The sequence below is a fragment of the Cervus elaphus genome, chromosome 18 (genome assembly GCF_910594005.1).
Source record: "Cervus elaphus chromosome 18, mCerEla1.1, whole genome shotgun sequence".
NCBI classification, from domain to species: domain Eukaryota; kingdom Metazoa; phylum Chordata; class Mammalia; order Artiodactyla; family Cervidae; genus Cervus; species Cervus elaphus.
The window spans coordinates 40,687,994-40,701,530 of record NC_057832.1 but is presented as its reverse complement, the minus strand read 5'-3'; the positions used below and the strand labels follow the sequence as shown (position 1 = coordinate 40,701,530).

General features: G+C 34.8%; 2 protein-coding genes across 3 annotated transcripts in view; both read left to right on the top strand.

Annotated features, from left to right (window-relative positions):
* The window catches only part of FAM126A (family with sequence similarity 126 member A), an 89,924-nt gene extending 77,532 nt beyond the window's left edge, over positions 1 to 12,392 (top strand). Inside the window, exons 11-12 of one of the 2 annotated variants that reach the window (XM_043871858.1) lie at positions 6,376 to 7,495; positions 8,675 to 12,392. In XM_043871858.1, the coding sequence (XP_043727793.1) occupies positions 6,376 to 6,950 (575 nt within the window). In that variant the 3' untranslated portion in view covers positions 6,951 to 7,495; positions 8,675 to 12,392. Of the gene's footprint in view, positions 1 to 5,283; positions 5,580 to 6,375; positions 7,496 to 8,674 lie in introns of those variants that run through there. The other variant, XM_043871859.1, reaches the window with a different exon arrangement.
* LOC122673962 (28S ribosomal protein S22, mitochondrial) lies at positions 7,498 to 8,623 on the top strand. Its single transcript, XM_043871860.1, has one exon. The coding sequence runs from the start codon at positions 7,511 to 7,513 to the stop codon at positions 8,588 to 8,590; it is 1,080 nt and encodes a 359-aa protein (XP_043727795.1). The 5' UTR covers positions 7,498 to 7,510; the 3' UTR covers positions 8,591 to 8,623.
* Positions 12,393 to 13,537: the final 1,145 nt, after the last annotated feature.

Below are 13,537 nucleotides of genomic sequence, written 5' to 3'. Positions count from 1 at the left end.
TCAAAAAGGTCTTCCCAGACTATCCATCTGAAGTAGACGTTCTTCTTTACTACCCTGCTTACTCTTTTCCATTATTCTTGTCTTCACTGTATTTTCCACTATCTAAAATTCTCTTGTTTGCTTAATTCCCATTTGTAAGGTCAGTGTCTCTGTCTGGTTGGCCATTGTATCCCCAAAGTCTAAAACAGTGTCTGGTACAAAATAGGGGCTCAGTAAATAGTTGAGTGCATGAATGAGTGAATAAATGATAAATTTATACTGTAGACTGAGCAGTTTCTTTTTTCCTTGAAGAACAGTGCAATAACATAATAGTAAACTGGGTAGAGGAACATTCACTTATAATCCTGGTACTCAAAAAATTAACATTTTGCAGTTTTTTTCCCATATGTATATGTATTTTTCATAGTTATACTCTATTTAAATTATTTTTTATGTTTTGCTTTTGTTCAGTTAGGCTTGTCAAATATTTTCCCAAGTTCTCCTAGTGAGTCCATTTTTTAATGGCTACATAATATTACATTGAGCTGATATTCCATCATTTACTTAACCGTTTCCTTAATATGCTAAATAATTTGTTTCTAACTTTTTGCTATTATAGATAACACTGCAATGAATAGCTTAATGAATATAGAAAACATTTGTCTTCCATTGAATAGAATACATTTTAAACTTTAAACTGACATGATAGTATGAAATTGCTCAGGTATTTTATGACTTTTAAAATATATCTTATAACAGAATGTGTATAACGTTCTTCTGGGGTCTACTCTAAAATACTTGTCTTTATTGATGTTAATAATTGTATGATACAGATATTTGAGGTACAGATTTTGATTGATTTTGCAAATAAATTTGCAAGTGCCTTAGGGCATAACCAGATTCTTTTTTTTTTTTTCCAGATTCCTTTAGACTTGCAAATCAATCTGAGTATAGATTTGTGTAAATTCTGTGAATAATAAATAGTTCATTTGTTTAAATTATCACTTTCAGTAAAAAGGGCAACTGTGAAAAAAAATAAAAGCTAAAGTCAAATGAAGAGTTTCATGAGCAACAGAATGGAATAGATATTTGAGATTCTAAAACTATATGTGAGAGATATCACAACTTTTCATAATCAGCTTTAATGATATTTGCAATTTGTTTTACCTTTTTTTTCCTCTCAAAGCCAGAAGACATTTTGTAGGGAGAAACAATGCCCTTAACTCTCCTCATTTCTGTATATGGAGAGAAGGTGACCTATTTATAGAGGTTATACAAATAAAATATTCTCTGAGAAGTTTTTCTTTGGATGTTTTTTGAACTTTTCGAATTATTTGAAGTCAAATGTAAGTATTGTTTTTTATAGGTATAGAACAATCATGACACATTTTACATAAAATTTTGAATCTGGGCTTTTAAGCAGATTCTGTTTTCTTATGCATTTGTATTCCCTTAAAACATCTCTTTTATCGTCTTTTTCAAAAAAGAGTAATTCTTAACTATGTTATCCTCTGGGTAGACTTAAAACTATAGACTTAAAAATAACTCTTTCTGATGTGAACAATCATTTTACTAAACCTACATTTAGAGGCAGATACAGCACTTTTCCAAAACAAAGAGCCTGTGTTTTTCTTTGCCATCTAAAAATTCTTTTAAGCTGTGTGTTATTTTTTTGTTTTATCAAGTCAAGTAACACATTCTCAGCTTACGTTTCTCATGTCTTTTCTGTGTTCTTTCAACTTTATTTAGGGCTTCCCTAGTGGCTCAGTGGTAAAGAATCTGCCTGCAGTGTAGGAGATGTAGGTGTGGATTCGATCCCTGGGTTAGGAAGATCCCCTGGAGAAGGAAATGGCAACCCACTCCAGCTGGTTTCTTGCCTGGAGATCCCATGGACAGAGGAGCTTGGCGGGCTACAGTCCATGAGGTCGCAAGAGTCAGACACGACTTAGTGACTAAACCACCACCACCACACCTTTATTCTAATAATAATTTCATCGCATAACTGGAGACTCGTTCAACTTATCAAACAAATATTATTGGGCACTTACTTAATGCAAGGTACTTTCCTAGGAATGAGGTATACAGCAGTGACCAAACAAGAATCCCTGACCTCTTGGAGCTTACATCTGGTAGATACGGTAAATAAATAATTGTAGGTTGGAAAGTGATGAAGCGCTGAGAAGGAAAAGAAACAAAGTAGGAAAGACAGTATATGAAACATGGGTAATATTGAAGCTTGATGGGATGATCAGGGGAGATTTCATTGAGAAGGAAAGTTTTGAAAAAAGACCTGAAGGAAGTAAGAAGGTGAACTATGTAGCTATGTGGGGAAGAGCGTTCCAGGCCTAGGGAATAAAAAAAAACCAGTAAGTAGTTGTGTGTAGGAGGGGTGGGTCACAATTATATAGGGAAGAAGTTGGAGAAATAAGAGAAAGATCATGTAACAGATGTTTGGTTTTTTTCTAATTATCTATCTTTATCCTGTAATTTTCCTGAGAAATATACTTCTTTTATTTCCAGGTTTTCTTTCTGTGAATTTAATAAACAGTTTAGAAATTTTGTGGTTTTTACCATTTTTGAGTGATAATATACATAAATTGGGGTTTCCCAGGTGACACTAGTGGTAAAGAATCCGCCAAACAGTGCAGGAGATGCAAGAGACATGGGTTTCGATCCCTGGGTCAGGGAGATCTCCTGGAGTAGGAAATTTTCCAGTATTCCTGTCTGGAAAATTCCATGGACAGAGAAGCCTGGCAGGCTACAGTCCATGAGGCTGCAGAGTTAGACATGGCTGTGTGACTAAGCACACATAAATTTATTAAAGATTTTTGCCTGTGGAAGAACATATCTCATTTACCACTTGCCATTTAATTAGATGATTTTTAAAAATTAGTATTACTGTTTCTTGGGCTGTAGATCTTTACCATTTCCCCAGTAAATGTGATTAGTAATCCAACTGCCTAGTGCTATTTTATATAATATTCTTGTCATTTCTAGTTTTTCTTGCAAAATTCTAAATTTTCACCGTTGCAGCAGCATTTTCATTGATATATTTTAAAAAATTAACCCAATTTAAAATATAAATTAACCTTGAAGATTTTAACTTATTTAGGTTTTCTTAGAGATTTATTTGATCTTGCTGTGTATTCAAAGTAAATTGTTTGCTTTCTATGAAATGACCAGGAATCTAGGCACATAAGATTTTTTTTTAATTAAAAAATGTCTGTCAGAGAAGATTTAACTCAAATTGACTTTAATGAATTGAAGAGTTAGTATTTATGGTATGTTAGAATGGACATTTTGATGTCAACAAAAGATTCTACTATTTAGGTCCCCCAAACAGTAGTTGTTGTAACTGTTTCTGATCTTCAGTTTCCTTGTCTGTAAATGGGAATCAAATTGCCTGCTTCCAGGGGTACACCAACACATTGTTTTGAGAATATAATTGAATAATACATGTGAACGCTTTCAAGAAAACTATTAAGTGCCAATCAGTGTGGTAGCATTGTTTTCTATTCTGTTAGGCCACTTATGCTTATCTTTTAAAGTTTTGTTAAATTTTAGTAATCACTGGCTTTGTTAAAATTTGGATAACAAAGCAATTTATAATTATTTTGGACTAATGATCCTGTCAATAGATCTTTTGTGAAACTGCTTCTACAACGAAAACGGACAAGTCTTGGTTTCACCCAAGTGACCAAGTGCCATGCTGATTTTACTCTCAGTTGCAGTGGCCTCTGGCATTTACTTCGGTTAGATTTTACTTGCCCTCGCTTTGAAGACAGCTATTAGCAATGGGGAATGGGCTTGATTAGGAGTTCTGTTAGGGAAGCTGAAGCAGCAGTGTATTAAACACTAATACCTCACCAATATCCTTTGGCCAGTCTAGGAAAGGATTTCATTTAGGGTATATGCAGTCAAAAGTTCATGAAGCACTAGGTAATTGGAAAATTAATATGCCAACATATTGACCTACCAGCCCAGGGCAACATGAAGCTTTGAAGACCTTTGGAGGTGCATGTTGCTGCTCGGTAATGGAGTACGAAGGGCATCCATCTTTCAGAATTTGCCACACATTGGTCATGTGGGAAATTTATAAAATCCTAATGCCCAGGTCATAGCTCTTACTATTTAAGTCAGAATGTTGAGGGTGAGAGCCAGGCATCAGTAGTTCTTCAAGATGCTCAGCAAAGTGGGGACCCATGGGAATATGTGGCCCTGGCCTCCATTCTTCTACCTATTATTGTTTCACATGCTGTAGCTCCATTCAGTAGAGCTTGATGTTCTATCATGAAAAATATTTGAAAGTATTGGGTAACATCACTCACTCAGATTTGTGTTCTACATTTTTAAAGACTGCATACTGTTTTACATAGTCTTATGTTGTTTTGAACTTTAACTTTCGTTACCAGCCCATGGTAGATATATTCATGTTATTTTTTTCCATCTGTTACAAATATTTCCCTGACAACTTTAAATGAACCATGGCTTTGTGATTTGAGACACAAAACAATGTCTACAAGTTTTAACTATTTAGGAGTTTCATTGTTTTAATTACAAATTACCATTTTCAGAATAAGGGACCAACAAGCCACTTTGATTTTCCAAATCCATTTTTATTTATTTCCAGTTTAGTAATGAATTGTTACAAGTGAGCCTAAATTTATGGAATTAGTATGTCTGAGGGAATAGACTGTTTAATTATATCACAGCTGCATTAATATTTACTAATATACAAGATGATTGGTGTGTGAAACAAAAACCATACCTATAGTACTAACCGTGATATAAGTGAATAACCATTTTTCCAACGTCATGGTTCATTAAGGCAGACTTAGTGTAATCTAATTAAAAATAATTATGCAAGAAGAATTCCTAAATGGCTTGGGTTCCTCATGTTGACAGGAAGGAACTAGTTTTGGCTGTAAATCCTTGAAAACTTGCCTAAGGCTTGACATAAGTTCAAGTGGTCACAGTATTACCTTAAAAATAGTAAAAATTCTATTTTAAGTTATAAAAGAATTTGTTTCACAGTCCATGTCAAATATGTGTATGAAAAAATACAGAACATAAAATGATGCTCTGAGTTTTTTCATTGTCATTTGAAATTAAAGAACATGACCCCGTTTCTCCAGTACTGTCAGAGTATTGTAAATTATGGGAATTCCATCAGGGCATATATTTGGCTTAATACCTAACATTCAGTCGTCCAGTTTTTGTTGTGGATCGTTTGCTTTTCTTGTTTTGCATTTTTGTTTTGTTTTGTTTTCAGCCATCATTTTGTCTTATCATCTTCAATTCTAGAGCAACCTGACAACAGTAATGATACTACTGAATTGGGCATCCTTGTCATTCCTGAGATTAGTGTCACAAATGTGGCCGGAGAGAGAACCGGGAATGGGGAAAAAGGCAGAACACTAGGAGAGATTGATGCCCAGCATATACAGGGTGTACAGGAAACAGCCACAGATCCTAGAACTGAGAGCAAAGGCTTGCCAGAGATCAGGAGGCAAAAATCTGTAAGAAAAATGATGGAGGATGGAATAAACTCACCTGGCAGAGTGCAGTTTTAGCAGAGCACTTTATAGCTGCACTCCAAGGTATCTCATGGCAAAGGGTCACTGCTGCATGTTTTAAGCAACTGTTGCACAGCCACAAAAATTTTGCATGTCATCTAATCAAAATGCATGAATTGTGTGCTACAGTTTCTCAATGACTTAATGCTCTTTGGAATGGTCATATCTACTGTCTCTGAGTAAATTGTTAGGAAAATGAGGCAGAAAATGGTTTCCAGAATAATTTACTGCTTATGTTTTGAGATCTAAAATTACTTTTTTATCCTTGTATTTTTGCCATCTTTGATATGGAAGATAATATATAAAGAATTTTAACAAGTTTGTGGTTATGATATTTATGGTCTATATATTTTTCTTTTAGTAAGAAAATCTAGAATGTGGAGTGCAACCTTAAAAAAAAATCTTTAAAATACTTTAATAATATATTTTTTTAAGTTCCTTGGTATGATCTTTGACTTTACACTGCTTTGCTACTAGGGGAGAGTTTACCCCCTAGTTTTACTGTGTGGTATTTTTCTACTTGTCTCTGATCTCTTGCATGAAAAGTAAGAAAACTTTTCTAAAAACACAGTGGGGTGTGGGGCATGCTTTTTTATTTAATTTACTCTAAATTATTCTAATTTTAATGATAAACTATTGTTGACATTTTATACAATGTTTTGATTTATCCTTTGATTTTGGTCAGTAATCTGTTGCTTTACATATTATGCTAAAATTGTTCTAAAATTTATTAAAGTATATTTGATTTGGTACTAATCATGAAAAAAAGAATTACTTAAAATGTTTAATGTTAATTAATCCTTGTTATTTCTTTGTTTAGGAGATACAGAATTAACAGGTCAAGAAGAACTGATGGATATATCCGAAGTTGACGAGGGATTTTATTCCAGGGCTGCCTCTAGTACCAGCCAGTCGGGTTTATCAAACATTAGTCAAAATTGTAGTAACAAGACAAGTACAGGAAAGACTCAGAGACGGTCAGGAGGAAACAAAACTGGAGGAAAAGAGAAAGAAACTACAGGGGAGTCTTGCAAAGATCACTTTGTTCGGAAACAAACGCAGAGAGCCCAAAGTGAGAATCTCGAGCTTCTCTCCTTGAAGAGACTTACACTGACAACCAGCCAGTCTCTGCCTAAACCTTGTAGTCATGGTTTGGCTAAGACTGCCACCAGTGTTTTCAGTAAATCCTTTGAACAAGTCAGTGGGGTCTCGGCCCTGCATAACCCGTCATCTGCTGTCGGCTGTGGGGCTGGGACAGATGCCAATAGGTTTTCTGCTTGTAGTCTCCAAGAAGAAAAGCTGATATACACTTCTGAAAGGACTGAACTTCCAGTGAAGCATCAAGCAGGTCAGCAGAGACCTCCTAGTATTAGCATTACTTTGTCCACAGATTAGTTTGTAAGGGTTTCCTCATGTAAGCAGTTAATCTGGAAATACAACTTGGCTTCTTCATGCAAGTTCCCAGGGTCATCGTTCATCCCTGCTCCTAATGGGAGCCCTGATGTCTTAAATTCTGATGGCTACCTTGACTTTATGAAGGGAATAATGTCTAGGTTGTAGTAAGTTGAAATATGGTTTTGCTATTTCTTGGGTTATATTTTTTCCCCTTGGCTTGAGTCTTTTTTTTTTTATCTTGTTTCTGTTGCCCTAAGATTGACATTGTGATAGTACATTTTGACAGGTTGTGTGATCAGATTGGTTACATCTCCTGTAAGGTTGTGAATCTTTTTCTTTAATAACTCCTATTTTGGTAGCTATATATGTTTGGCCTTCAATGTAAAGGGAATCTGTGTATGGAAACCGTCTTTTCAAGGATGAGTCTAGGTACAACTCCAGGAATTCTACAGCCGGCTGTTTAGCAAGCCACTCTGAAAAACAGGCATGTGAGAAAACAAAAATGACACGTATGAAAAGTGCCTGATAAAAATGTTTGTAGCCAGGTGGCCCGGATAATCATGGCGACCCTCAGAGGGTCTTTGTTGCTGTGGAATCTCCATGCAGGTTCTCGCGGTGCCGAGCGAGTCTATTTCCGGGCCCGCGCTCGGCCCCGGCCCGGTGACCTGTTCCAGCCTCTGCCCGGGGTCTGCGGGGCGGGAACGCCATGCCGTGGGCTCTGTTCCGAGGCCGAATCTGGTAGCCCAAAGATCAAGAAACCTACTTTTATGGATGAGGAAGTCCAAAGCATACTCATCAAGATGACAGGCTTGGATTTACTGAAGATTTTTAAGCCAGCAATACGAGAAACGAAGCCACCAACTTACAAGCTAATGACCCAGGCACAGTTGGAAGAGGCTACAAGACAGGCGATTGAGGCAGCTAAAGTCCGATTAAAAATGCCACCAGTTCTGGAAGAGCGAACACCAATAAATGATGTGTTAGCTGAAGATAAGATATTGGAAGGAACCGAAACAGTCAAATATGTGTTTACTGATATATCATACAGCATACCACATCGAGAGCGTTTTATTGTTGTCAGAGAACCAAGTGGCACACTACGCAAAGCCTCTTGGGAAGAACGGGACCGTATGATTCAAATTTATTTCCCAAAAGAAGGCCGTAGAGTTTTAACACCAGTAATTTTCAGGGAAGAAAATCTTCAGACCATGTACAGTCAGGACCGGCATGTTGATGTCCTCAATCTCTGCGTTGCCCAGTTTGAGCCAGATTCTGCTGACTATATCAAAATTCATCATCAGACCTATGAAGATATAGATAAATACGGAAAGTATGACCTTTTACGTTCAACAAGACACTTCGGTGGAATGGCTTGGTATTTTGTAAATAAGAAAAAGATCGATGGTTTATTGATTGACCAGATTCAGAGAGATTTAGTTGATGATGCTGCCAGCTTGGTCCAGCTGTATCACATCCTCCATCCTGATGGCCAGTCAGCTCAAGAGGCCAAAGAGCAGGCTGCTGAGGGATTACAGTTAATTAAGGTCTTTGCAAAAACAGAAGCACAGAAGGGAGCATATATAGAATTAACACTGCAAGCTTACCAAGAAGCATTCATTAGCAGTTCTGCAGCTTCCTAAAAATATTGTTTAAATAAACTTCATTTTACTAAATTCAAAAAAAAAAAAAAAAAAAAAAAAAAAAAAAAAAATGTTTGTAGCCAGATCGTCTTGAAGATTAGTAGAACAGTTTACATAAAGCACTGGAAAATGCCTCATAACTCAGTACCCTAAAATATTATATGATTCCACGGAATGGGAAGAGGGGTTGCCGTCGTTTATTTGGAACATTTTATATCAAAAGTCAGGTTGCAAGTAGATGTGTTGTTTTGAAGTGTTTGATCTGGATTTAGCAGGTGAAAATCCTTTTCAGTTCCTAAGATGTAATAGGCCATAAAGCTGGCTTACCCTGCTGTTGGACTTCGGAAATACTGCTTAGTTTGGATTCCCATAATTCAGAGCACACATCATTGAAGACTTCACTGTAAATTTTGTACCTCAGCTCTAAAGATACCAGTGTTCACCGTGTTGAATGGTTTGTCTACAAATGAAGGAAATTAGGTAAATTTTTCATCTATTAAATATCATTGAAAGAAAATAAAAATAGTGAAATATGGACAAAAGACATTTATATATTAACTAATTTAGGTTATTTATGTTTGTGTTCTTAAATTTAAATTTTTAAATATAAAAAGTATTGAATGTGTTTCTTGTTTTGTGAACAGGCCTATTTTAAATGTTCTTGTTAAGATATGAAGAATAATCAGTGGAGTTGCCCCCAGCCAAAAAAAATAAAAATAGAAAGCTAATTTAACAGAAGCTGAACAAACGTGCATGTAGCTATAGAGGATCATGTGACTTACAAATGGATGTGAAAATTTGGTATCTGCTAGTGGTGGTAATTTCAGCTATGGTGAGGTTCCTTTTAAAGCAAGTGCTTAGTAATAATCTAGGGTAAGAGAGAAAAAAGCAGGGTTGAGAATGACAGAGTAAGTTGACTGGGGAGGAAGGCCTAGGGAGCTGTTCCCTTTTCAGTGGTTAGTACACAGTGTTTTCCTTATTCAGAGTCCTTAGCTGTGGCCACACAGAGAAAATGCTAGTTTTCATCTTGTACCTGTTTATGCAGAGCTCAAATATGTGAAAAAGTTGTATGTCTTGAAGACTGCTAAAGAATTTACATTATGAATGCAGTTTTGACTGTAACTACTTTGGCTGTTGTTTTAAATCTAATTTTTCAAAAATCATTAACTAGTTTTCATTGAGTAATCCTGAATAAAATATGGTTTTTAACATAAGTGAACTTGATATTTTTAGTTCCACTGGTAGAAATGAAATAAGATCTATTGGCATACATTATAGCTTAAAAAAAAAAAGGCAAGTCAACTGGACAGTGAAAGTTGACAAAGTATTAATGTACTAAGAATCCTGTGTTCAATTTAAATCCTGTGTACAATCACTGTGAATTTCCTATTGTCTTTTTGTAATTCTTTAACAAAGAATTTTTCCTAGGCATAGCTGCTAACAATCTTAATAGTCTTTAAGAGTCTTAAGAACTAATTTAAAAGATTGGCATTGGAAGCAAGTTAAGGTGCTTAGGAAATGTTGTAGATGGTTTTTGGGAAACATTAGTTTGAGGACACATTAGCCAGCATACAAAAGAGATCAGGTTTTAATGTTCAGCTGTTGTGATGGAACCTCATTTTGGTATTATTCTAGATCATTGTGGTCTGAGGAGCAGTAAGGAGCATTGGCATCACCTGGCAGAATTTCAGAGCCACCTTAGATCTACTGAATCATAACCTGTCTTTTAATAAGATCTCAAATGATTATTATGCACATTAAAGTTTAAGACAGTATCAAAGTGCAAACAAATCACTTAGCTAATATTTAGAATTCTCAGTGCTCTCACAACCCTAGATCAAATATGTTGGATACTATAATCCTCACTGTTTTTAACAGCTAATTAATTTTTTACAGTGTCAACTCACTTATGTCCCCTAATTCTAAATCTTTAATGAATCTCATTTGTTTTTACAGTAAAAATGGTTAATATTTTGTATTTTTTTTATAACTAAAAATGGAATCAGAGCTCTACAGTTTTAAGTATGAAAGGGGTACCACCCTTTTATACAGTGCACAGCAAATCTGCATGTGTTTATTCTTTTAAAAACCCTGAAGGATTACCCAAAGGAATGGTTCTGAATTTTTGCTCCAAGTAATTTGCACCAGTTGATTTTCTGGAACGTGGAATTATGTGGAGTTGTGTTAACAAGAAAATTCTTTTGTAGTATCTTTGATGCTATTTCAAATAAGGATTATACATTTGAAAATTTTTATAGCAATTATAAATACTGGGTAATGCTAACTTATTGTAACAATTGTGATTGTCTCTACTATTCTTGTCCCACTTATTTTTCCAAATTTGAAAGTTGGGGTGGCTTTTGTAGGTCATTTTCTTCTGAAGATGCTGATGTGACCATTTGGTCACAGACCTCTATATATTCAGAGTAATATCTTTTATCGCAAGAAGGATTCCGCACAAAACTGGGGCCTTGTACCCCATAGCTCAGAGGATCTGAGTAGACCCTGTAGTCCCATTCCACATTTTAAACCTCTGAAAGATTCTTGGAATTACCCAACCTCTCACTCTTCAAATACCCAACTACCTAGGATATTCTAGTGAAGCTGGATGCCAGATTTTGCCTTTTGGAATCCAAGTGGAGAGAGAAACACAGACTTAAAGGGAGTGTCCTAGGGCAGGTGAGCACCCTGGAATCCCTTGTTATACCACCATGGAGCTTTTAAAGGCAACTCTGTAGATTTGAAGAGTAGAAATTCTCGGTCCTTAAATGATTTCAGTGGTTTTGAAAAAGCAATATTTCATTGTTCTCTTCAATTATGAAGTAACTGCTTAGCAAAAATTATTCATTTAAAGACAAAAGAGTTGAAATAAAGGGAAATAAAAATTTTAAACCAAAATAGATAAAAATGATCCCATTTTCAGGGGATTTTGCCTGTTTGGAAGAATAAAATTAAAGTGTTGAAACCTTTACATTTAAATTATAAAGAAAAATACACTCAGACTTAATTTTCAGCAAATATTTAAAATAAGGCTATTTAACATTTGAGTCTATAGGCACTGTAAGTCTACACTTTATTAAAGGGAAGCACATCAAGAAAATATGTATGTTAAATAATGTAACTGAAAAAAATTTTTTTGAAAAGCCATTTAAAAAGAATAATTTGATGAGTACTTAAGCATTGTAGATAAAAATTAGTGTATTAATAGTGTCTTCCCAATCTTTGGATGAAAAAATTAACTCTCTAGTCCTTTGATTAGCATGAATTTATACTTTTAGATTAATTGCCTAGTAAAATTATATATAATGCTTTGAGTTATTCACATTTATATTTAATATTGATAAATTCTTCATCAGAGAATATAAGTATGTTGTCTTCTGTATTTTGTAACTTGTGCATATCTTAAGAGACTAGCAGTGAACATTTTAGAAGATGCTTTTGTATTTTTTAATAGTAGAGTTCTAGAGTATTAATGTCTTGATATAAAGTTTCTACTAGTAAACCCAAGATCTTGTTTCACATACTGTTGTGTACCTCTAATCTTTACTTCTAATTACGTAGTGATACTAATCTTTTCATAGTAAGTATATTTGTTTCTAATTGTATTCCTAGAGTTTACATTCCTAAAGAATAAATTATGACTTTGGATATTTTTATGTGCTCCCTACCTTTTTAAGGTTATGGAAATAAACTGGAGTTTAGTTTTTTGACGTTTTGTATATTTGTGTAATTGTTCTCCATATATAATACTTTTTACAACAGTGCTGCCTCTTGTTTTATTGAAATAAAAACAGAAAAAATATTTTTTCCAGATCACTTTACTCATTAAAAAACCATCATAAAATTTTGCAAAAGTCATGATGTGGAGGAAGAAATTAAAGAAGGAAAACTTAGGTGAGTTGAGTCATTGAGAGCTTTTGGGAGTAAGCCATAGGACAATGACATTTCATTCTTGGCTTTATGTTTTACATGGCCTATGGATAAGATGTGTGACAAATTCATTAGTATTCATCAAAAAGAAGATGAGCTCCATGAGTCATGCACCACTGACATTTGTCATACCAAGAGTACAGGCAACTTTAGATAACAATGCTTTGCCCTTTTATCTGTTGTATGAGTCTTTATCTCTTGAATGCAGAGATTATATGCCTCTTGGATAGGACTTTGTGCATTGTAGATATTGATAACACTTAATGAATGTGTGAGTTAGGTTGATGTTAGTGTTGGGAAAGAATCAAGGATAAGCTCCCCAATGTATTATATTGCAGTAAAATTTTAAAATTCCATTTACTGACTCTAGGAAATCTCCATGACATTACCTTGAAGAGGATTACTGTGTGTGCTTAGAAACAAAACTCTCTTAGAAACTTGAAAAACAAATCCTGTTGTATAGTTGATTATATATTTGGATAATTCCACTTCATCTAAAGAACTGAGTAATTTTGGAAATATTTCCTAAACTACTATTAGAGGAGCATTCACAGAGAACAAGAGAAGTGATTTTTGTAAATCACATGTTAGCCCTATGGAGGAGAAACTCCTCTAGTGACTTTTAATAATCCCCATAAATAGTTGACTCACTTCATAGAATTTGTAATACCAGCATAATTATTAAGAAAGGCTTTGACAGATAATTCTAGTCACTTGGTAATTTCCCTTGTGTTGTTACTGAGGTAGCAGTAATAGCTAATATTTTTAACTAAAATTGTGATCTCATTTAACCTTCAAAACAGTCCTATAAAATGATTAGAATCCCCATTTTAAAAAGAGGAAACGGAAGCTCTCAAAAGGGCAGAAGACTTGCCCAAAGTCACAGGGCTGCTGGGTGGAAAGCTAGGTCTTGTGACTCATTTTTTTTTCTCCATCACCTGGTAAAAGAAGATACTAAGTGATACTGTATTATATATTTGATATTCATTCATTCCATAAGTGACAGTTAAGTTTTAA

Bases quoted from the DNA above. Each gene is read 5' to 3' on its own strand.
- LOC122673962 (XM_043871860.1), top strand. From the start codon at position 7,511: ATGGCGACCCTCAGAGGGTCTTTGTTGCTGTGGAATCTCCATGCAGGT.